Source organism: Pongo pygmaeus, chromosome 7, assembly GCF_028885625.2.
Source record: "Pongo pygmaeus isolate AG05252 chromosome 7, NHGRI_mPonPyg2-v2.0_pri, whole genome shotgun sequence".
Lineage (NCBI taxonomy): Eukaryota > Metazoa > Chordata > Mammalia > Primates > Hominidae > Pongo > Pongo pygmaeus.
In genome coordinates, this window is record NC_072380.2 from 63170252 (window position 1) to 63192778 (window position 22527).

Here is a 22527-nt window from a genome sequence, read left to right on the forward strand (position 1 = left end):
AGATTAACATTTGAGTCTGTGAACTGGGAAAGGCAGACCCACCCTTAATCTGAGTAGGCACCATCTAATCAGCTGCCAGCGTGGCCAGAATAAAAAGCAGGCAGAAGAACGTAAAAAGACTAGACTGGCTTAACCTCCCAGACTACATTTTTCTACTGAGCTGCATTCTTCTTGCCCTCAAACATCAGACTCCAAATTCTTCAGGTCTGGGACTTGGACTGGCTTCCCTGCTCCTCAGCTTGCAGATGGTCTATTGTGGGACCCTGTGATAATGTAAGTTAATACTCCTTAATAAACTCCCTTTTATATACATCTATCTATCCTATTAGTTCTGTCCCTCTAGAGAACCCTAATACACTAGACAATTATGATGGCAACAACCAAAGAATATAAAAGAGAAATACCTAAAAGAAGCTGCCTCTGAAGAGAGGGTCCAGGCTCGAGTTTTCTTTCAGGAGCTCTATTGTATGATATGATTTGATATCACATGTCTGTACTACAAGGTTAAAATAGATGCAAATATATTTAGACAATAGGAAAGAAACCAGAAGCTAAAACTTTTTTAGTTGGTCCATTCCCCACCTTCCAAGCCCATTCATGGATCCCAAGCTAAGAAGTCTCTTCTATAAAGGCAAGCCCCAGCACCACTGCCATGGGCCTGCCTGCCAGGGCTTCCACACCTCCCCAGGCAGCAGGATTCTCCCCTTCCCATCTTCGCAGTTTTCAGGGCTGCTGTTGGTGAGGATTCTGAGTCTTGGTGGTTTATTGGCTACGCAACAAAAATACAAGGCTTGGTGGTTTATTGCTACACCACAGAACACAAGGTTAACAATATGACAAAAAAATTTCCCCCAAATTAAAGTTGGTGTCCCATGTGTTTTGAAGTTATTAACCATTGTGATGCTAAATCTTGAACAATCCATCTGTCTTGCACCAGGGCTGTCCTGCACAAGGCTGGCTCCCTGCTCACACAGGTTAGAGCAGAAAAGGAGTAGTATAACACACTTTCTTACCTCATTTCGTAAGAATGTTTGCACAAAGCAAACAAAAGCAAACCATGTGATTTTATGCCTTGCAACTGCTACAGTTCTATAGGCAAATGAGGTTGCAGTAATTGCATAAGAAAGTGGTTGACTGGCTCTTTTTAGCCTTTAATTTTACTGATCTATTTTGTATATTAATTAAGGGCATTCTTTTTTAAACATAAATTTTTAACTCAAATTTTCTTTTAGGGAAAACATTTTTCTGCTTAAGGTTAGCTATGTAATTCTGCATTTTCTTTCTTTTCAGAGAGAAATAGCATATCATCAGCTAGATACAATAAATTTATTGGGGTGGAGCCAAGATGGCCAAAAAGGAACAGCTCCAATCTACAGTTCCCAGCATGAGCGACACAGAAGAAGGGTGATTTCTGCATTTCCAACTGAGGTACTGGGTTCATCTCACTGGGGAGTGTCAGAAAGTGGGTGCAGGATAGTGGGTGCAGTGCACCAAGCATGAGCCAAAGCTGGGCGAGGCATCGCCTCACCCGGGAAGCACAAGGGGTCAGTGAATTCCCTTTCCTAGTCAAAGAAAGGGGTGACAGATGGCACCTGGAAAATCGGGTCACTCCCACCCTAATGCTGTGCTTTTCCAACGGTCTTAGCAAATGGCACACCAGGAGATTGTATCCCACGCCCGGCTCAGGGGGTCCTACGCCCACGGAGCCTCTCTCATTGCTAGCACAGCAGTCTCAGATCAAACTGCAAGGCAGCAGTGAGGCTGGGGGAGGGGGGCCTGCAATTGCCCAGGCTTGAGTAGGTAAACAAAGCAGCCGGGAAGCTCGAAATGGGTGGAGCCCACCACAGCTCAAGGAGGCCTGTCTGCCTCTGTAGACTCCACCTCTGGGGGCAGGGAATAGCCAAACAGAAGGCAGCAGAATCCTCTGCAGACTTAAATGTCCCTGTCTGACAGCTTTGAAGAGAGTAGTGGTTCTCCCAGCACCCAGCTGGAGATCTGAGAATGGAGAGACTGCCTCCTCAAGTGGGTCCCTGACCCCTGAGTAGCCTAACTGGGAGGCATCCCCAAGTAGGGGCAGACTGACAACTCACACAGCTGGGTACTCCTCTGAGACAAAACTTCCAGAGGAATGATCAGGCAGCAACATTTGCTGCTCACCAACATCCACTGTTCTGCAGCCTGCGCTGCCGATACCCAGGCAAACAGGATCTGGAGTGGACCTCCAGCAAACTCCAACAGACCTGCAGCTGGGGGTCCTGACTGTTAGAAGAAAAATTAACAAACAGAAAGGACATCTACACCAAAACCCCATCTGTACGTCACCATCATCAAAGACCAAAGGTAGATAAAAGCACAAAGATGGGGAAAACACAGAGCACAAAAACGGGAAACTCTAAAAATCAGAGCACCTCTCCTCCTCCAAAGGAATGCAGCTCCTCACCAGCAATAGAACAAAGCTGGATGGAGAATGACTTTTGATGAGTTGAGAGAAGAAGCCTTCAGACGATCAAACTATTCCGAGCTAAAGGAGGAAGTTCGAACCAATGGCAAAGAAGTTAAAAACCTTGAAAAAAAACTAGACGAATGGCTAACTAGAATAACCAATGCAGAGAAGTCCTTAAAGGACCTGATGGAGCTGAAAACCAAGGCACAAGAACTACGTGATGAATGCACAAGCCTCAGTAGCCGATTCGATCAACTGGAAGAAAGGGTATCAGTGATGGAAGATCAAATGACTGAAATGAAGTGAGAAGAGAAGTTTAGAGAAAAAAGAGTAAAAAGAGATGAACAAAGCCGCCAAGAAATATGGGACTATGTGGAAAGACCAAATCTATGTCTGACTGGTGTACCTGAAAGTGACGGGGAGAATGGAACCAAGTTGGAAAACACTCTGCAGGATATTATCCAGGAGAACTTCAGGAATCTAGCAAGGCAGGCCAACATTCAAATTCAAGAAATACAGAGAATGCCACAAAGATACTCCTCGAGAAGAGCAACTCCAAGACACATAATTGTCAGATTCACCAAAGTTGAAATGAAGGAAAAAATGTTAAGGGCAGCCAGAGAGAAAGGTCGGGTTACCCACAAAGGGAAGCCCATCAGACTAACAGCTGATCTCTCGGCAGAAACTCTATAAGCCAGAATAGAGTGGGGGCCAATATTCAACATTCGCAAAGACAAGAATTTTCAACCCAGAATTTCATATCCAGCCAAACTAAGCTTCATAAGTGAAGGAGAAATAAAATACTTTACAGACAAGCAAATGCTGAGAGATTTTGTCACCACCAGGCCTGCCCTAACAGAGCTCCTGAAAGAAGCACTAAACATGGAAAGGAACAACTTATACCAGCCACTGCAAAAATATGCCAAATTGTAAAGACCATCAAGGCTAGGAAGAAACTGCATCAACTAATCAGCAAAATAACCAGCTAACATCATAATGACAGGATCAAATTCACACATAACAATATTAACTTTAAATGTAAATGGACTAAATGCTCCAATTAAAAGACACAGACTGGCAAATTGGATAAAGACTCAAGACCCATCAGTGTGCTATATTCAGGAAACCCATCTCACATGCAGAGACACACATAGGCTCAAAATACAGGGATGGAGGAAGATCTACCAATCAAATAGAAAACAAAAAAAGGCAGGGGTTGCAATCCTAGTCTCTGATAAAACAGACTTTAAACCAACAAAGATCGAAAGAGACAAAGAAGGCCATTACATAATGGTAAAGGGATCAATTCAACAAGAAGAGCTAACTATCCTAAATATATATGCACCCAAAACAGGAGCACCCAGATTCATAAAGCAAGTACTTAGAGACTAGAAAGAGACTTAGACTTCCACACAATAATAATGGGAGACTTTAACACCCCACTGTCAACATTAGACAGATCAACGAGACAGAAAGTTAAAAAGGATATCCAGGAATTGAACTCAGCTCTGCACCAAGCAGACCTAATAGACATCTACAGAACTCTCCACCCCAAATCAACAGAATATACATTCTTCTCAGCACCACACCATACCTTTTCCAAAATTGACCACATAGTTGGAAGTAAAGCACTCCTCAGCAAATGTAAAAGAACAGAAATAACAACAAACTCTCTCATGGACCACAGTGCAATCAAACTAGAACTCAGGATTAAGAAACTCACTCAAAACTGCTCAACTACATGGAAACTGAACAACCTGCTCCTGAATGACTACTGGGTACATAACGAAATGAAGGCAGAAATAAAGATGTTCTTTGAAACCAATGAGAACAAAGACACAACATACCAGAATCTCTGGGACACATTCAAAGCAGTGTGTAGAAGGAAATTTATAGCACTGAATGCCCACAAAAGAAAGCAGGAAAGATCTAAAATTGACCCCCTAACATCACAATTAAAAGAACTAGAGAAGCAAGAACAAACACATTCAAAAGCTAGCAGAAGGCAAGAAATAACTAATATCAGAGCAGAACTGAAGGAAATAGAGACACAAAAAACCCTTCAAAAAATCAGTGAATCCAGGAGCTGGTTTTTTGAAAAGATCAACAAAATTGATAGACTGCTAGCAAGACTAATAAAGAAGAAAAGGGAGAAGAATCAAAGAGATGCAATAAAAAATGATAAAGGGAATGTCATCACCGATCCCACAGACATACAAACTACCATCAGAGAATACTACAAACACCTCTATGCAAATAAACTAGAAAATCTAGAAGAAATGGATAAATTCCTCGACACGTACACCCTCCCAAGACTAAACCAGGAAGAAGTTGAATCTCTGAATAGACCAATAACAGGCTCTGAAAGTGAGGCAATAATTAATAGCTTACCAACCAAAAAAAGTCCAGGACCAGAACGAGTCACAGCCAAATTCTACCAGAGGTACAAGGAGGAGCTGGTACCATTCCTTCTGAAACTACTCCAATCAATAGAAAAAGAGGGAATCCTCCCTAACTCATTTTATGAGGCCGGCATCATCCTGATACCAAAGCCGGGCAGAGACACAACCAAAAAAGAGAATTTTAGACCAATATCCCTGATGAACATCGACGCAAAAATCCTCAATAAAATACTGGCAAACTGAATCCAGCAGCATATCAAAAAGCTTATCCACCATGATCAAGTGGGCTTCATCCCTGGGGTGCAAGGCTGGTTCAACATACGCAAATCAATCAACATAATCCAGCATATAAACAGAACCAAAGACAAAAACCATATGATTATCTCAATAGATGCAGAAAAGGCCTTTGACAAAATTCAAGAACCCTGCATGCTAAAAACTCTCAATAAATTAGGTATTGATGGTACGTATCTCAAAATAATAAGAGCTATCTATGACAAACCCACAGCCAATATCATACTGAATGGGCAAAAACTGGAAGTATTCCCTTTGAAAACTGGCACAAGACAGGGATGCCCTCTCTCACCACTCCTATTCAGCATAGTGTTGGAAGTTCTGGCCAGGGCAATCAGGCAGGAGAAAGAAATAAAGGGTATTCAATTAGGAAAAGAGGAAGTCAAATTGTCCCTGTTTGCAGATGACATGATTGTATATTTAGAAAACCCCATTGTCTCAGCCCAAAATCTCCTTAAGCTGATAGGAAACTTCAACAAAGTCTCAGGATACAGGATACAAAATCAATTCGCAAAAATCACAAGCATTCTTATACACCAATAACAGACAAACAGAGAGCCAAATCATGAGTGAAATCCCATTCACAATTGCTTCAAAGAGAATAAAATACCTAGGAATCCAACTTGCAAGGGACATGAAGGACCTCTTCAAGGAGAACTACAAACCACTGCTCCATGAAATAAAAGAGGATACAAACAAATGGAAGAACATTCCATGCTCATGAGTAGGAAGAATCAATATCATGAAAATGGCCAACTGCCAAAGGTAATTTATAGATTCAATGCCATCCCCATCAAGCTACCAATGACTTTCTTCACAGAATTGGAAAAAACTACTTTCAAGTTCATATGGAACCAAGAAAGAGCCCGCATTGCCAAGTCAATCCTAAGCAAAAAGAACAAAGCTGGAGGCATCACCCTACCTGACTTCAAACTATACTACAAGGCTACAGTAACCAAAACAGCATGGTACTGGTACCAAAACAGAGATAGAGACCAATGGAACAGAACAGAGCCGTCAGAAATAATGCCACATATCTACAAGTATCTGATCTTTGACAAACCTGACAAAAACAAGAAATGGGGAAAGGATTCCCTATTTAATAAATGGTGCTGGGAAAACTGGCTAGCCATATGTAGAAAGCTGAAACTGGATCTCTTCCTTACGCCTTATACAAAAATTAACTCGAGATGGATTAAAGACTTAAATGTTAGACCTAAAACCATAAAAACCCTAGAAGAAAACCTAGGCATTACCATTCAGGACATAGGCATGGGCAAGGACTTCATGTCTAAAACACCAAAAGCAATGGCAACAAAAGCCAAAATTGACAAGTGGGATCTAATTAAACTAAAGAGCTTCTGCACAGCAAAAGAAACCACCATCAGAGTGAACAGGCAACCTACAGAACGGGAGAACATTTTTGCAATCTACTCATCTGACAAAGGGCTAATATCCAGAATCTACAATGAACTCAACAAATTTACAAGAAAAAAACAAACAACCCCATCAAAAAGTGGGCAAAGGATATGAACAGACACTTCTCAAAAGAAGACATTTATGCAGCCAACAGACACATGAAAAAATGCTCATCATCACTGGCCATCAGAGAAATGCAAATCAAAACCACAATGAGATACCATCTCACACCAGTTAGAATGACGATCATTAAAAAGTCAGGAAACAACAGGTGCTGGAGAGGATGTGGAGAAATAGGAACACTTTTACACTGTGGGCGGGACTGTAAACTAGTTCAACCATTGTGGAAGTCAGTGTGGTGATTCCTCAGGGATCTATAACTAGAAATACCATTTGACCCAGCCATCCCATTACTGGGTATATACCCAAAGGATTATAAATCATGCTGTTATAAAGACACATGCACACATATGTTTATTGCGGCATTATTCACAATAGCAAAGACTTGGAACCAACCCAAATGTCCAACAATGATAGACTGGATTAAGAAAATGTGGCACATATACACCATGGAATACTATTCAGCCATAAAAAATGATGAGTTCATGTCCTTTGTAGGGACATGGATGAAACTGGAAACCATCATTCTCAGCAAACTATCACAAGGACAGAAAAAGAAACACTGCATATTCTCACTCATAGGTGGGAATTGAACAATGAGAACACATGGACACAGGAAGGGGAACATCACACTCTGGGGCCTGTTGTGGGGTGGGTGGAGGGGGGAGGGATATCATTAGGAGATATACCTAATGTTAAATGACGAGTTAATGGGTGCAGCACACCAACATGGCACATGTATACATATGTAACTAACCTGCACATTGTGCACATATACCCTAAATCTTAAAGTATAATAAAAAAATAAATAAATAAATAAATTTATTAATATAAGGTATTAGAAAAACTGAAGTAGCAGAGTAACTTCATTTGATAAAAGACAAAACAGAAGAAGGATGTCCAAGTGCCCTTGTGGTTTGTCATTGTTTATTTAATAAGCCTTTACTGAAATACAACATTCATCTGGAGAAGTGTAGACATCGTGATGTAGAGTACAATGCCTTGCCTGAAAGTGAACACAGCTGTGTAATTACCACCCAGGAAAAATAAAGAATACAAAACATTGCCAGGCCTACAGAGGCTCCTCCTGTCATTTCTAATGGCCTCTCTCCTGCTAAAGGTAAGCACCATTCGACTTCTCAATACCACATATATTTCTGCTATCTCTTTTAAAATTTCTTTTGAGAATAAAATAGAACTATGCAAGTTCCAGTGTTTAGATTATTCTTCTCAGAATGTTTGTGACATCCATCCGTGTTGCAGTATAGTATTATATTTTATGAATATACAACAGCTTATTTCTGTCCTCTTTTGTTGTTGGAGACTTGAGTAGTTCTCAGTGTGGAGCTACCAGAAAAAATGCTGCTGCAAATACAAGAACACATCTTCTGGTGCGTACATGTGTGCATTTCTGCTGTGTATATACCTGAAAGTGAAACTGCTAGGTCATAGGGGATGTATATGTTCAACTATACCAGATTCTGCTGTAAGGTTATGTTTGTTTCTTTGTTTTTGAGATGGAGTCTCACTCTGTCACCCAGGCTGGAGTGCAGTGGCACGATCTCGGCTCACTGCAACCTACGCTTCCCGGGTTCAAGCGATTCTCGTGCCTCAGCCTCCCGAGTAGCTGGGATTACAGAAGTGCGCCACCAGGTCCAGATACTTTTTTGTGTTTTTAGCAGAGACAGGGTTTCACTATCTTGGCCAAGCTGGTATCGAACTCCTGAACTCAGGTGATCCGCCCACCTCGGCCTCCTAAAGTACTGGGATTACAGGTGTGGGCCACCTTGCCCAACCCCGATGTAAGTTTTTTAAATAGCTTTCCCTCATTTGTGAAATGCTTCTTCCTCTCTTTTGCCCTATTTTTAATTGGCTATTTCACCTTTTCTCCATTAATCTTAAACTATAGAAAGCTTTATATTAACTCTGTTTTATAGTGCCAAGATACAGGCTATGCCTCTAAAGCTTACAGCAAAGTGGCCTGATCTCCACGGCAGTCAGATGGGTTGTATAAACGGAAAATGTAAAGCAGAAGCAAAGGGCATCTAAAGGGTCAACACTTACAGTCTCTCTAATCTCAGAAGGTCTCCAAAGGTCTCTGGCTGTAGCGTTTCTAGTTGGTTGAAATGAATATACCTGGAAGGCAAAAAATCAAGTTGGTTATTCCTTGTGCTGGTGAGTAAAATAAAATGTTTGAAGAATTAGCAATTGCTTCAGCAGAAATTGTGAATTTCACTGGCCCCAACCACTATATATCACATACGAAAATCAGAAGCTCTGAGATATTTTGTCTCTTCTGTTCATCACAGTCCTGGGTCTAAAAACCTGATGTTCCAAAGGGGAATCCGACGCCCCAGAAAGGGGCATGATGCTGCCCCTTGAGTCAATGCTAACTGGTTGTTGAAATTACTCTTTTACTCATTAAAATATTTAAAGTAAGCAAAGTTAGGGTAATAATTAAGATTACAAACATAGTAAGATACATTACAAGTGACCACATGCTTATTTACATTTCAGAACAGGGAGAAGTGTCCTGTCTGACGGAGTCAAAGGATGGCATATTTGATGTCATATGATCATCATATTTGAAATGAATTAATCTTAACCCTGGGAGATGCATGAGAAGTAATGTGTCTTGTTTTAATCCTTTTGGAATTTGGAATTAGACTTTTTCAGACCTCGGTATCCCCTCTGTGCAACTGATCCAGGAGTTATTTCCTAAGCTTCCATTTCAGAAAGGCTTCTCTTAAAGCAGGGCAACTGAAGACAGAAAGGCTTGCATTTCCTTCAGAAATCCTGTGATGAAATGCAGAAGCATGCTTCCAAAGCAGACAGCTGAGCAGACCTTTGAGAAGCAAATCTTCCCAACAGACAGAAAGATCCATGGGGAAGGCTGCACACTCCTCTTAGAAAATTTAAATGTATTCCCTGCACCTGACTTCTGAACACAGCTTTTTCAAATAATCTCAATGAAACCAAAAGTGATATATACCAGTCTATAGTGAACTACTGAAGAAAGCACTGCAGATACAAAGTTACCATGAAAAGTAACAAAGTTTCACACCAAATTGGAAAAGAGGATATTGTACATTTATGTGGGAAGACACAGTGAATGATACTTGACTTTGTCAATGGGAAGCTCTCTGACTTGAAGTAACGGCAGGCAAGTAAAAAGAAAGCTTTACAGCCCAGGTTTGCATGAAATGTATTGATTTCATCACAATTAGAAACACTTTTGAAAGGAGAAAAGAAAAATGTTTAAGAAAAAGAAATACTTTTACTTCATTCCTAGGCTTCCTTCTTATAAATCATTATTACAGGAAAAGCACTTCAGACACCTAATGAAAAAGTATAATAATCACAGCAGAATGAAAACCATGTCACTGGAAAGGTATGATTGTTTCAGACTGCCTTAGGTTGGATCCAGAGTCAGTGCTACACTGTACTACTCTCTGAAATTCAGCATCCTGGCCCGCATCCCACGCATTCCTCCCAAGGGTTCTGTTCATTTTAAAAGTGGTGACATTTTACAGTGGTGACATTGTATAAGACCTGGCAATAATTGCTGTTGGGTTAGCATGAAACAACTTTACCTTGGTTGCCTTGAATTATACACACACTCACGCTCACTAACAGACTCTCACACATACTGACACTCTCAGCTTCACACATACTTTCATACTGACAGACACACACTCTCACATTGTCTCACACTGACACACTCTGACACACTCACATGAACACATCCTCACATGCTCACAGACTCCCTCATACTCACACATGCTCACACTCACACACATATACTCATACACACTACCACACTTATGCTAACACACACACACTCTTGGACACTCGTGCACACCACACTTGTTCACATACACTCTCACATACACTAACACACACTGTCACACTCAGATACATATCTACACACTTGCACACACTCGCCTAATCTCACACACTCACACACTGTCATGCTCACACTCACACTGTCTCATGTACACTAACACATTTTCACACACTGACACATGTATTCACATATATGCTTACATACACTAACACAGTCACACACACATACTCATTCCCACGCACTCACACACTGTCCCCCACAAAATCATTACCTGTGTCATTGGTCTAGCACATTAAAAAGGAGGTAGGGGCTGGGAGAGTGAAAGCGGATGTGGGGGAGGAGTGTTAGGCGGAGACTGGCTGCTGAAAGCAGGGAAGAGAGAGAAGTAGACTGCAATGAAGAAAGAGTTAGAAGGAGGGTCCATTACAAGGTTTCTCTTCCCAAGTGAAATGTATTGCATGGTTGGATTCCAATCTCTGTGTATATTGGACAGGCCCAGGCCTGTAGAGTACAAATAGACACTTTGTGAAGACTAGGAATAAGTGCTGATGAGGGCATCAAACTTAGCATAAAGTAAATAAGAGCAACAGCAAAAAAAAATGTATTGTCCTAAGTGCTTTACATGTATTTAGTCATTTTTAATTTTTGCAACTGCACTGTGTGGTAGGTTCTATAAATACCCCATTATTTAATTAGGAAAAATGTGATACAGAGATAAAGTAATTTGTTCAATTTCACACAGCCAGCCTCTCTAGCAGCAAGGGGGTTGGCCGTGCAAAGGCTCAGCTGACACAGAGCACCCAGAGGTGAGCTATGGAAACCTGATCCAAGAATCCCGGAGCAGAGCCTTTCTCGGGTATGGAAACAGATACTCCACAGGGAGAAGGAAAGTGCCCAAGGCCACAAAGCCAGTCAATGGTAAATCCAAGCCACAAACCCAGCAAAACCCATGCTCTCTACACTCCTGTTCTCAGTTTGCCTACATTAGTGGCTTTTTAAATGTGAAGCTGTGGGGTTCTTAACTGGAGGCAAGCATCGCATTCCAGTCATAAAACAACCTAACAGGTCACAGGAAAGGAGTCACAAGCCGGGTCTGCGGTTTAGCCAACCTAACAACTCCCAGATTTTCAAAGTGAGTATTCTAGCTTATGTATAAGCTCAGCAAAAGTGGTTTTTTTTTTCCTTTCGACTTTTTAATGCTTTGAAACAATTTATTATAAAGAAAACTTGAGTTTAGCATAAGAATTTTCAAGTAGCATTAGTATTCTTGCCATCATTGATCAAATGTGCATCCTCCATAGTTTGCACAGGTGTCTGCGTTGCTAGCACTAGAAAGAAAGACAGCTTTCGCTTGGGAGGGCATCTTACATACTGAGCCACCTAAAATTGGGGCAAAGAGACAATCTAAGGGTTAGAATAACATACAACAGCTTATCCAATATCACATAGCTACTATGTGATTTATTATCCACAGTAACTAATAAATATCGATTTAATATTTAAATATTTCACAGGTAATAATTAAATATTTCACATAGTAAATTCATATTTACTATGAATTGTGCATAATTCATGAGAAATGCATAATCTCCTTTTCCACAATGCACCCACTGAGAGCCCACTAATCACAGAGCCCTGTCTGTTCCCCATTCCAGCCATGCTTCCCTAGAATAAATCACTGCAATCTTAGACTCACCCAGAGATGCCCTGAAGGACAAATGTTTTCTGCTGGACTTCAATCTAATACACAGTAGGGTAAGCAACTGGTATTGGAATTCACTACTAATGAATGAGAAAAAAGCATGTAAGTAGATTTTGTTCCTTGCAGGAAAGTAAGACAACCCAGAGAGTTCTGTTTGATTATAGTGCAAGCATATTTAAGTTTTGTGTCCATATGATTTGACAAATTTTCTAACAAAATCTTTTTCAAAATTTTTTAAAAACTTTAAGCCAATTTAAAGCAGTAGGATGTTTTAGGTTATATGTGTTTGATTTATGTGATGGCTTTAGCAGATTCAAATAAGGAGAGAGTTAGCTTTGATCTCCACTCCCTTCTGTGCCTTGATAAGATAGCAAGACTATCCTCTCCTACACCTTATTTTTCTAGGCTGTGGATAACCCTGCCATTTTTGGATATCTATTGCAGGTAGATAAATATGAATGATTACTTGAGAGGATTTTAAATCTGTGTAAGTCACTTCATAAAGTCTCTATGTAGATGAATTAGTAGTTATCCCTTCATTTAAAGCAGGCAGGAAATTATTGCCACTGTCATGTCATGTTGATTCATACTTAGCTTCCCCAGATGATGTCATCAACACCCACGGCTTCAATTATTATCTCTATGCAGAAGATCTACAAATTACATCTCCAACCCAAATTTACCTCTAGGACCTAAATTCATGCACCTAATGTCTTCTTAAAATATCCTCTAGATGTCTCAAGGAACCTCAAATCCAACATGTCTGAAACCCAGCCCAGGATCCTCCTTCACCATACTGGCTGTCCTCCATTTTTGCTTGTCTCAATTTATGGCACTGCTGTATATCTATTTGCGCAACTCAGAAAACTAGCAATAACCCCTCTGTCTCCCTCACTCCCTGTATCTTACCCAATTCTGCATTTTTTATTTTGCCTCCTAAATATCTCTTGAATGTATTCCATTCTCCTCTTACCCACTACTTCCACACTAGAGTAAACTATGCCCTCAGTTACTAAAATACAAGAACAAACTGGTCTGCCTACATCTATCTGATCTACCCTCAATAGAAATATAAGACCCTTAAATGGCTTTTAATTTCTATAGAAATAAAGACAGAATTTTTTAACAGAGACCAACAGGCTGGTCTTTCCTGGAAATGCCCTTCTAGTATCCCCTTTATCCCCTTCTTGCCCTACCTCAATCCCAGTGCTCTGGCCTCCTCCCAGCCACATATCTGCCATACCCCTGCCTACAGCAGTCTCTGAATGATTGTCTTTGTAGCCCAGTAAACCTTCCCACCCTTCTTGCCTGGTAATTCTGGACATGTTTTCAGATCTTACTTGCTCTTTCCTTGGAAAGACTTCCCTGAGCTCCTGGTCAAATCCCCCTGTTATGGGCTCACCCAGCATTGTACTGTTGCAATGTTATATTTGAGTGATTATGTGATCCATGTCTGTCTGCCCTAACTAAACTCTAAGATCCATGAAGACAGAAATCATATTGGATTTAAAGTAATATTCACATCCCTAGTTTCTTAGCAGAGTTTGACAAATAGATAGTCAGTGCATAGTTGATCACTGAAAGAATGAATGACCAGCCAGTATTTTTGCATGAGCATTGTCTTTGCAAAGGTGAGGATAAGACATTGAACTTTTCATATGTTCTATGGTATAAAACAAAAGATGGGAGTATGAACCCTAATAAAAGCTTTCTGAGTTAATATTGGCTCAACAATCTATAATGGCATTACATTTCCTTGGGGAAGAACCATCCCAAACATTTACACAAGCCTGACTTTAGTAAGATCTGTAATAATGTATGTTTAATTGTATCTCCTAAAACTTTATAGAATCCTTGAGCACTAATGAACCTAGAGGGCATCTAGCAAAGTCTTCCTGGGGCTTCTCCAAGAGAATCCATCTCACTCCAAAGGGACATGTTTGAATCACACATTTTTGTGAGCACTGACAACACATTTGACATCTCTTATCTGAGTAAATATTTACACAACCACCCAGAGGTATCAGGCCACCAAAGTGAGGACAAAAATCTTCCTATGATCTTTAAAACATGCAGAGCAAGAACATGTGGCCAGAGAATGACAGCAAAAATAATAGAGACAGAATGATTCTCAGTGTGAGAAGTTGCTGGTATCGCTTTAGCTTTCAGCGTGAACTCATTGAGCCACATAAAAACAAATGTTCTGTGCCGTATGATCACCTTGGCAACCTCGATCTAAGGCAAGAGCAGAGATGGGGAGAAAAACACTATATTTATCTGTATCTAACTGCACAATAAAAATAGCATATATGGTCAATGTTCTCAACCTTTTTGTAGAAAGTGTCTGCTTTTTATTTTCTCAAAATCCATGAGATTGTAAAGAAAAAAGGAGTACTGTTGGTAGGAGGCTGCACACCAGAGTGTCTCTGTGTGTCTCTGTGTGTCTGTGTATGTAATTTTACATGTGTCTATATGTGTGTAACATAAGCTAAGGACATCTGAATCTGAAGCCTGAAATACAGGGGATATTGAATATAAGATGTCAACAATCCTAGCACATGAAACAGAGCTCAGAGGAAAAGCAGTTTGCTGACAGCTGGCTTGGAGATCCACCATGTCCTGCCTCACATCCACAGGCTGGGTGCATTGAGATGACACCAACTTTCTGTATAATAATCTCAGCTAAGATTAAAATAGGCATGTTTTAGCTTCATGGCGCAATAGCAAGCAAGAATTATCTATTACACCAACAAATTATTCATACCATTCAGGAATTAATTAAACATCTGAATGAAGATCCTTATTTCAGAGCACGATAAATTATTTCAACTGATTTTAAAGGAAAAATTGACTGAATTATCATAATCTGTTAGTTTCCAGAGAAAAGCTTTCCAGCATCTCATTTGCATGCTGTGCTGAAGTCAATAACAATGTATTCTACCAAAATTCATTATAAAGAAAATTATGTTTATTCTTAAAGAGTTAAAACCAGTTAAAAACCATACTGCACAAGCTTCACTCCTTGGGAAGTTATTTCAATCCTAAATTAGAATAGTTACAGAAAAAGGCTGGGCACAGTGGCTCACGCCTATAATCCCAGCACTTTGGGAGGCCAAAGCGGGTGGATCACGAGATCAGGAGATTGAGACCATCCTAGCCAACATGGTGAAACCCCGTCTCTACTAAAAATACAAAAATTAGCTAGGCATGGTGGCGCGTGCCTGTAATCCCAGCTACTCGGGAGGCTGAGGCAGGAGAATCGCTTGAACCAGGGATTCGGAGGTTGCAGTGAGCCGAGATCGTACCATTGCACTCCAGCCTGGGTGACAGAGTGAGACTCTGTCTCAAAAAAAAAAAAAAAAGACTAGTTACAGAAAAATCCATGTTTCTACAATAGTTTAGATACAATATGATTGAGAGTTATGAAAAATATTTCTCACTCTTTGTTCAATCTCTATCTCTTTTTACCTGAAATAATAGCTGTAAATGTTCCATGTAAATCCAGTCTCTTCTTTCCAATCTACACTATGTTGAATTATTTGGTGGTTCTTCCCAAAAAAATGCGGATTAGACCATCCCCTTTATTAAGGATCATCAATGTCTTCTCACTGTCTTTGGCAGGAATTCAAGGCTTTTCAAGATTCAGCGCCAACCTGTGACTTTCCCCTCCCTCATAAGTCTGAGCACCCTCTAACCAAATTCATTATCACTGGAATCTCTCTTATTTTTTTCATAGTGTCTAACAGTCAAAGTGTTTTCTCACCCATTTAAGCTCAACAGTACTTTTTTTTCCATTAAGGACTTAGTGACTGCTTGTGTCAGATGTAACTTCATTCCTCTGGCTCCTTTAGTATATTAAAACATTCATAAGTACTTATTGAGTGCCTGTGAAGTGTGAGACAAGATCCTTGACCTTCTCAGAGATTGGAATTAGGTAAGTGGTAAAATACAAGGAATCAATGACCACAGTCTTGTAGAATATGTATTATGATAATGGGATGCAAGGAATATCATGAGAACCCAAATATTTACATTAGATTTAAAGACAAAGAAAGGTTATACAGAGAAAAGGGTTCTCTACCTAACTTTTATGGACAAACAGTACTGACCTAGGTACAAAAGAGAAAAGACAGTGTAGAAAGTGGGGAGACAAATGTATGTGAAGTGCAGAGGCATGAAAATGCAGGACTCTTGTACAGAACAGTAAGGAGCTGAGCGGGACAGAAGCACTGGTTGCCTGCAGAACTCTGGACAGATGGACTTGGGCAGGAACCGAATCACACATTTCCTTTGTGCTCAACAAGGTGATTTTAACTTTACCTTAAAGATATAAGGACACATGACAAGATTTAAAGAAATGAAATTTCTTAGTGAAATTTTTATTTTACAACATTGCCAGCAGCTGTGCAAACAAAGGACTGGAAGTTAGCTAGAGAGAGACTCCAGCTAGAGCAATGGTTTGCAGTGGTTTTCAGCTTAGGATGATTTTCTTTTGTCCCCCTCCATCCTCCCAGGGAATATTTGGCAATGTCTGGAGATGCTTTTACTTGTCGCAGCTGGAGGTGGTGGTGCTACTAGCCTCCAGTGGGTAGGGACCAGGTGTTTCTCAATGTCCTATCCTACATGACCTGGGCCAGTCCCACAACATTATTAAGCCCAAAATGTCAACAGTGCCAGGTTGAGAAACACCTGAGCTAGAGCCTGCTTTATTTTCTAAGCAGGAAGGAGTGGTGGTGACGATGCCTGCCATGTGGAGCCTCAATTGAAGGCTGCAAGAGCTTTTCCAAAGGATCCTAGAAAAATGAAATGATAGAAAACTATTAAAGGGGTGTCAAATAAGAAGGGGAAAGAATTAATAGAAGCAAAGTGAGGAAGACCCTGCACAGGACCAATGGTACTCGATGGCACCGAAAGGGCTATTGGAAGATGTGACTGTAAAAAGCAGGCAGGAATGTGTCCCAGTGAAACAGGCTGGAGCAAAGGAAATGGGCACTAACTCACAATCGTCTCTCGTCACAAGGAAAGCTAGTGAGATGTCTATTAGCTTTGCCCTCAATTTTCCCCCTTAAGGTAAAAGGCAAAGTCAACTGTGAAATGTAAGAGAAATGTAGAAAAGAAAAACAGGGGTATGAATTTTGAATTGTGGCTACGTCATGCAGGACAAGGAGCTCAGCTCCTTTTGATCAGGACAAGGATCTCAGCTCCTTTTGATCATTGCTGCTAAAGCTGGGACTGAGTTCTTAGTCCTTTCCCTAGTGGATTTTCAGCAGCATTGGAATGTGTCGGTTAGTCCCTCTCCCTGCCATGTTCTTCCCTGGCTTCCAGGACGCCATCTTCTCCCACCTCAGTGGACCTCCTGATCAGGGCCTTTCACTGCGTCCTTCTCTTTCCTCAGCCTCCTGGACTGGAGTGCCTGGAGCTGAGTCCTGAGGCTTCTCCTTTTTTCCAGCCAAACTCAACGGTATCCAGTACCAGGAACATGAGCACTTTCAGGTGCCAAAGATACCCACATTGCACAGCCAGCCCTCACCACCACCTTACATTGGAGACCCATGCCCTACTGCCAGCTCCATGCCCATGTGGCTGCCTAGTAGACAACTCAAACTTGTTGTGTGCAAATCTGCAGTCCTGATTAGTCTTCATGCCCACTTCCCAGCTTGTCCATCTCAGCTGAGGACCACACTTCCTTCTAGTTGTTTAGGGCAAGAATCTCAGTAATTCCTTTGACTTCTTTCTTTCTCCAACATCCTACATTTAAGTGGTTGGTTGTAAAAGAGATCCAGATGCTGCACCCATCCCAAACCTACCCTACTGCCTCCTTACTCTGAAGCCACACCACTTCTGGCCTAGCAAAGCAAACCAACTGGTCCCCCATCCTTGCCAGGCCATAGCCTATTGTCTACATAGCCGTCCTTGTTGAGATAGGAGATTTTAGATGCTCTCACCACACACACAAAGCAATAAGCGTATGAGGTAAGACATAGGTTAATTAGCTTGACTTGGCCATTTCACAATGTATACATATATCTAAGCATCATATTGTACATTATAAATATATACAACATTTATTTGTCAAATACATTTTTATAAAGAAGAATGCAAGAAACACAGAAGTCAGAGTGACCATTATAAGGCCTGTTGGATCAGGCATGCCAACTGTCCTTCAAAACCCTCCAGTGCTCACTCAGAATAAAATGCACATCACTCATGATGATACAAATCAAATCTGTTCCTCTGAGCTACACAGTTCTGTGCTAACTGGGCCTGTCTCTCTGCTCCAGCCACATCAGCATCCAAGCTGTTGCTCTCACATGCCAGGCTCACTCCTAACTTAGGGTGTTAGCAGCAGCTGCCTTTCTGCCTGCACTGTGCCTCCCTGGCATGCATGTGTCTCCTTCCCTGCCCACCAAGCCTTTGCTCAAATGCCACCCACTCAATGAGCCCAACTGCGACCCTTCCTTTTTCCAGTTACAATCACATTCCCACATCCTGGCACTTCTCAACCCCTCCCTCCTCTGGTTCTGCATATATATATATATATATACACACACACACACACACACACACACATACACACACACACATAAGTGTATATATGTGTGTGTGTGTATATATATACAGATTTAAATATTTGCCAAAGATTTGCATTATACTATGCAATATACTTGTTCATTTATTAGTTTTAAAGCTTGCCTTCCCTGCTAGAATGTTAGCAGGTCCCTCAAGGTCAGGGATTTTATGTTTTGTTTAGTGCCACAGCCCAGCTCCTAAGAGAGTTTTGGCATGCAAAAGACACCCATTAAAACGGAAAAATGACAATATTATCAATATTGCAGGGCTGCTGCAAGATCAGAGATAATGCCCAACAGACCCTTAGCACAAGTTTCTAGAAAGGCAGAAGGCCAAGTCACCTATGAAATGTGGGGGGAGTATTGGATCTAAGGCAAGAAAGGCACATTGGGAAAAGTCCGCAGAGCCAGCAAGAGAAGGAGCTCCATTGTGCTCCTTGTCATTGCTAGACCATGGTCAAGTTTTAGTTTTCACCTTTATTGACCCATCGAGAGCATGATCTTACTGAGAAACTCATCTCACCTAGTTCTAGAAGATCATGCTCTCTAAGACTCCCTCTTACCAAACATAAGTTTCCGGAAAAAATAAATTGTTTGAGAATCTACTTGAAATTCAAGATGGGTTTGTTGTGACTCAAAATAGTACAGCCATGTGATTTTGTGGTTTCCTCCAACACAGTGGAGTAGAAAGAAGAAATAAAGAAATAGAAGCTGAGGTTGGCTCATATTTGAATCTAAAGGACAGCAGGAGCATAGGACAAAGCATACAAGGGAAAGGAACTATAGGCCACATGCAGAGGGACTTAAATCTGGAAGGCATGGATAGATTTTAGATGAGATAAAACCGTCCCATGAGGGCAGGCCTGAGACATGACCTAAGAAGCACACGAGACCTGAGGCTCATCAGGTGATATTTTGGAATTTAAGATTCCTGGGGCCGGGCACTATAGTTCACGCCTATAATCTCAGCACTTCGGGAGGCCAAAGCGGGTGGATCATCTGAGGTCAGGACTTTGTGACCAGCTTAGCCAACACAGGCAAAACCATTACTGTGTTTGCCTGTGAATACTGAGATATGTAGGGGCTGGTCTGTATTTTTTTAAGCACTAATTAAAGGGTTTCAGGCTCAGGAAATTGATGTTGTCAGTGCTGCAATTTAGGGTCACAATTCAGTCAAAGGTGGTACAATGTAACAGATCAAGGGATGAGTTAGCTATGAGGATGCTATCGTGGTCTAGGAAAGAAGAAATGAGACAGCGGGTCTCATGTGAAGCAGAGATAATCCCAAGAGAAAATGCAGAAATGGATCCCAGAGGCTTTTACAGGGGCAGGATGGGGCAAGAGAAGCTTGAGCACTGGACACATGTAGGCCTGCACTCATCTTCTTATTTGACCCCTCAATCACTCTGTGATGCTGTGGCTGATGATACTTCACGCCAGGGCAGTGGAAGACTGCAGATCATCTGTAAAAATCACCTAGCACCTTCCTGATACATAGCAGAAGTCCAAGGCAACTAGAGAGCAGAGGAGGCTGAGAAAATCCTTATGGCTTAGAACTTTAGACAGGGGCTAGCAGTATTTGGCCTCCTTCCCTCCAGAGTTAATAGAGCATACAATAGAGCAATACCATAATAGAGGGGCTGGTTGCTGATGGAGAAGTGACTCCCAATGCAGGCCTCTTTGTGAAACACTGGAATGGACAACTTGGTTGGTGCTGAGGTCAGCACGGGGACTTTTACTTCCTGCTTCCAAATTAAAATCATCGGGTCCCCTTCCCAAGCTTATGTACAGAGATATGCAGGGCCTGGAGTATGTACTCCAAAGCCACTCACTGACCAGTTGCAAGGAGGGGGCTGCAGGCCAGACTCAGGCAGGCAGGGCAGAAAAAGGATGACTGAGGTCACTGCAGAGCCACCCTGATCCGGGGACATCAATCACCAACCAATCAAACGCACTCCCCCCTTTCTAGGGAGAAGTGTCTGAGAAGGGGGATAAACGCCCAGGATGAAGAGTGCAGTGCTCCCTCTCATGGGTACAGTAGGCTTGAGAAGAAATGTGAGGAACACACAAGAAACGGAGAAGGTAAAGCCTCCTTCCCCAGTGTACTGTATCTGCTATATTTCTTCTCAGCCCTGAACCTGAATGCCCCCATCATCCAGGCAAGTTACTGGCTAAAAGATTTCAGTTGAATTTAAAAGCAAAGGAATGGCTGCCGGCTCTGACATCTCCTTCATGCACCATGATTTTATGGCACTGTGGCCGTGGACAATGCTCGTCAGATCAGACGGCTCCCTCTGAAACCATTCCCATTAAAAAAACTCAAGTGGGGAGGTGTGCACAATTTATACACCTACTGACATTTCGAAAACAGAACAAGTACAGGGTATTTCAGAGAAGGGCAGCATAACACAGAAATTTCAGAACTCTTGCCACGAAGAAAAGAGAGCAACAAAGTTAGATCCAGGGGAAGAAATAAATGTGTGAAGAGGAGCAAAGACTGAGCCTCCTGAGATGTGAGGACAGGGGTAAGAAGTAGACCTGACATGACACGGATGGTGGGATTTCTAAGAAGTGAGAGAAGCACAGAGAGAAGTCAGAGAAGAAGGACCGAATCACAAAGGAGGAGATATTCCAATAAATCCCCCTCTCAGCCATAAAGTGAAGATCTCTTTGGAAGAGTAATATAGAAAAAGGGAGATGGCGGCATTGATTCTGTAACAGGGAAACAGCAAATGAATGAATATAACACACTCCACTTTTGTTTAAGGGGTCTTTACCCAATCCTGCATGTAGGCTAGGATAACTTTAGAGCACTGAGATAAAATGCAGAAACAGCCACGTGTAGTTTTTGAAGCTAACTCTGGGATAAAAGGGGAAGTATGTAAACAACTAATGATGTTTTGTTGAAGATTTACAAAAGCACTATGACCTGGCCAAGGACAAAGTTTACAACCTTCTTGGACCCTCGCTGGTGCCCATATGGCTGCAGTCACGATCACGTGACTCTTGATCTCAATTTCCTCCTCCCCACCCTGCTTCCCTTAACATAAAAAAGAGTCTGAAATCTATACTGACTTAAGATGGTTACTTAGGACACTAGTCTGCCATCTTCTCAGTTTGCTGGCTCTTGAATAAAGCTGCTTTTCCTCCCACCAACTCTCAAGCGGCAAGCCACCCAACCTAGGTTCTGTTCCAATTATAAGGCAAAGAAGGCATCCTGGAAGGGTCTGTGCCTGCATGCTGTGGAATGATCCACCTCTCCCTCTGCCTCTTGAGTTTTCATACAAACAAAATCAATTGTACATAAGCATCAGGAAGCTAAGATTTGTTCAAACAAAACAGGACTCTAGCTAGCAGCAGTGTTGAAGACCTGGTTGCGGAGGGGAGATGAACAAGTGGTGGGTGGGGTGGAGGAGTCATGATGCAGGCTGATGCCCACAGGTGAGGCTGTGCTGCTCTCCAGGTGAGGCTGTGCACTTGCAGGCAGGGCCTCGGCATAAACATTCTGAGGATGGAAGCAGTGAGGAACAGGAAGTACGAGAGGTCAGCACTGACATGCCCTGCACTGTGCCTTGTGAAAGCTGCTTCATAAACATCAGGGCCACCCTGAGCATGAAGGTGGTGGGCCCACATCTTAGTAGGAGGGGAAGATGAGTCACACTGTGCAAGGGACCAGGAGAAGCCTCAGCTTGCACACCAATGCAACCTTACTGCATTCTTTTTGTGACTTC

At 41.7% G+C, this 22527-nt stretch overlaps 1 protein-coding gene across 3 annotated transcripts in view; it reads right to left on the bottom strand.

Annotated features, from left to right (window-relative positions):
- Positions 1–22527, bottom strand: part of PXDNL (peroxidasin like) — a 516310-nt gene that overhangs the window by 172464 nt on the left and 321319 nt on the right. For all 3 annotated transcript variants that reach the window (XM_054497848.2, XM_054497849.2, XM_054497850.2), the window contains exon 5: positions 8743–8814. In XM_054497848.2, coding sequence (XP_054353823.2) covers positions 8743–8814 — 72 coding nt within the window. The remainder of the gene's footprint in view (positions 1–8742; positions 8815–22527) is intronic.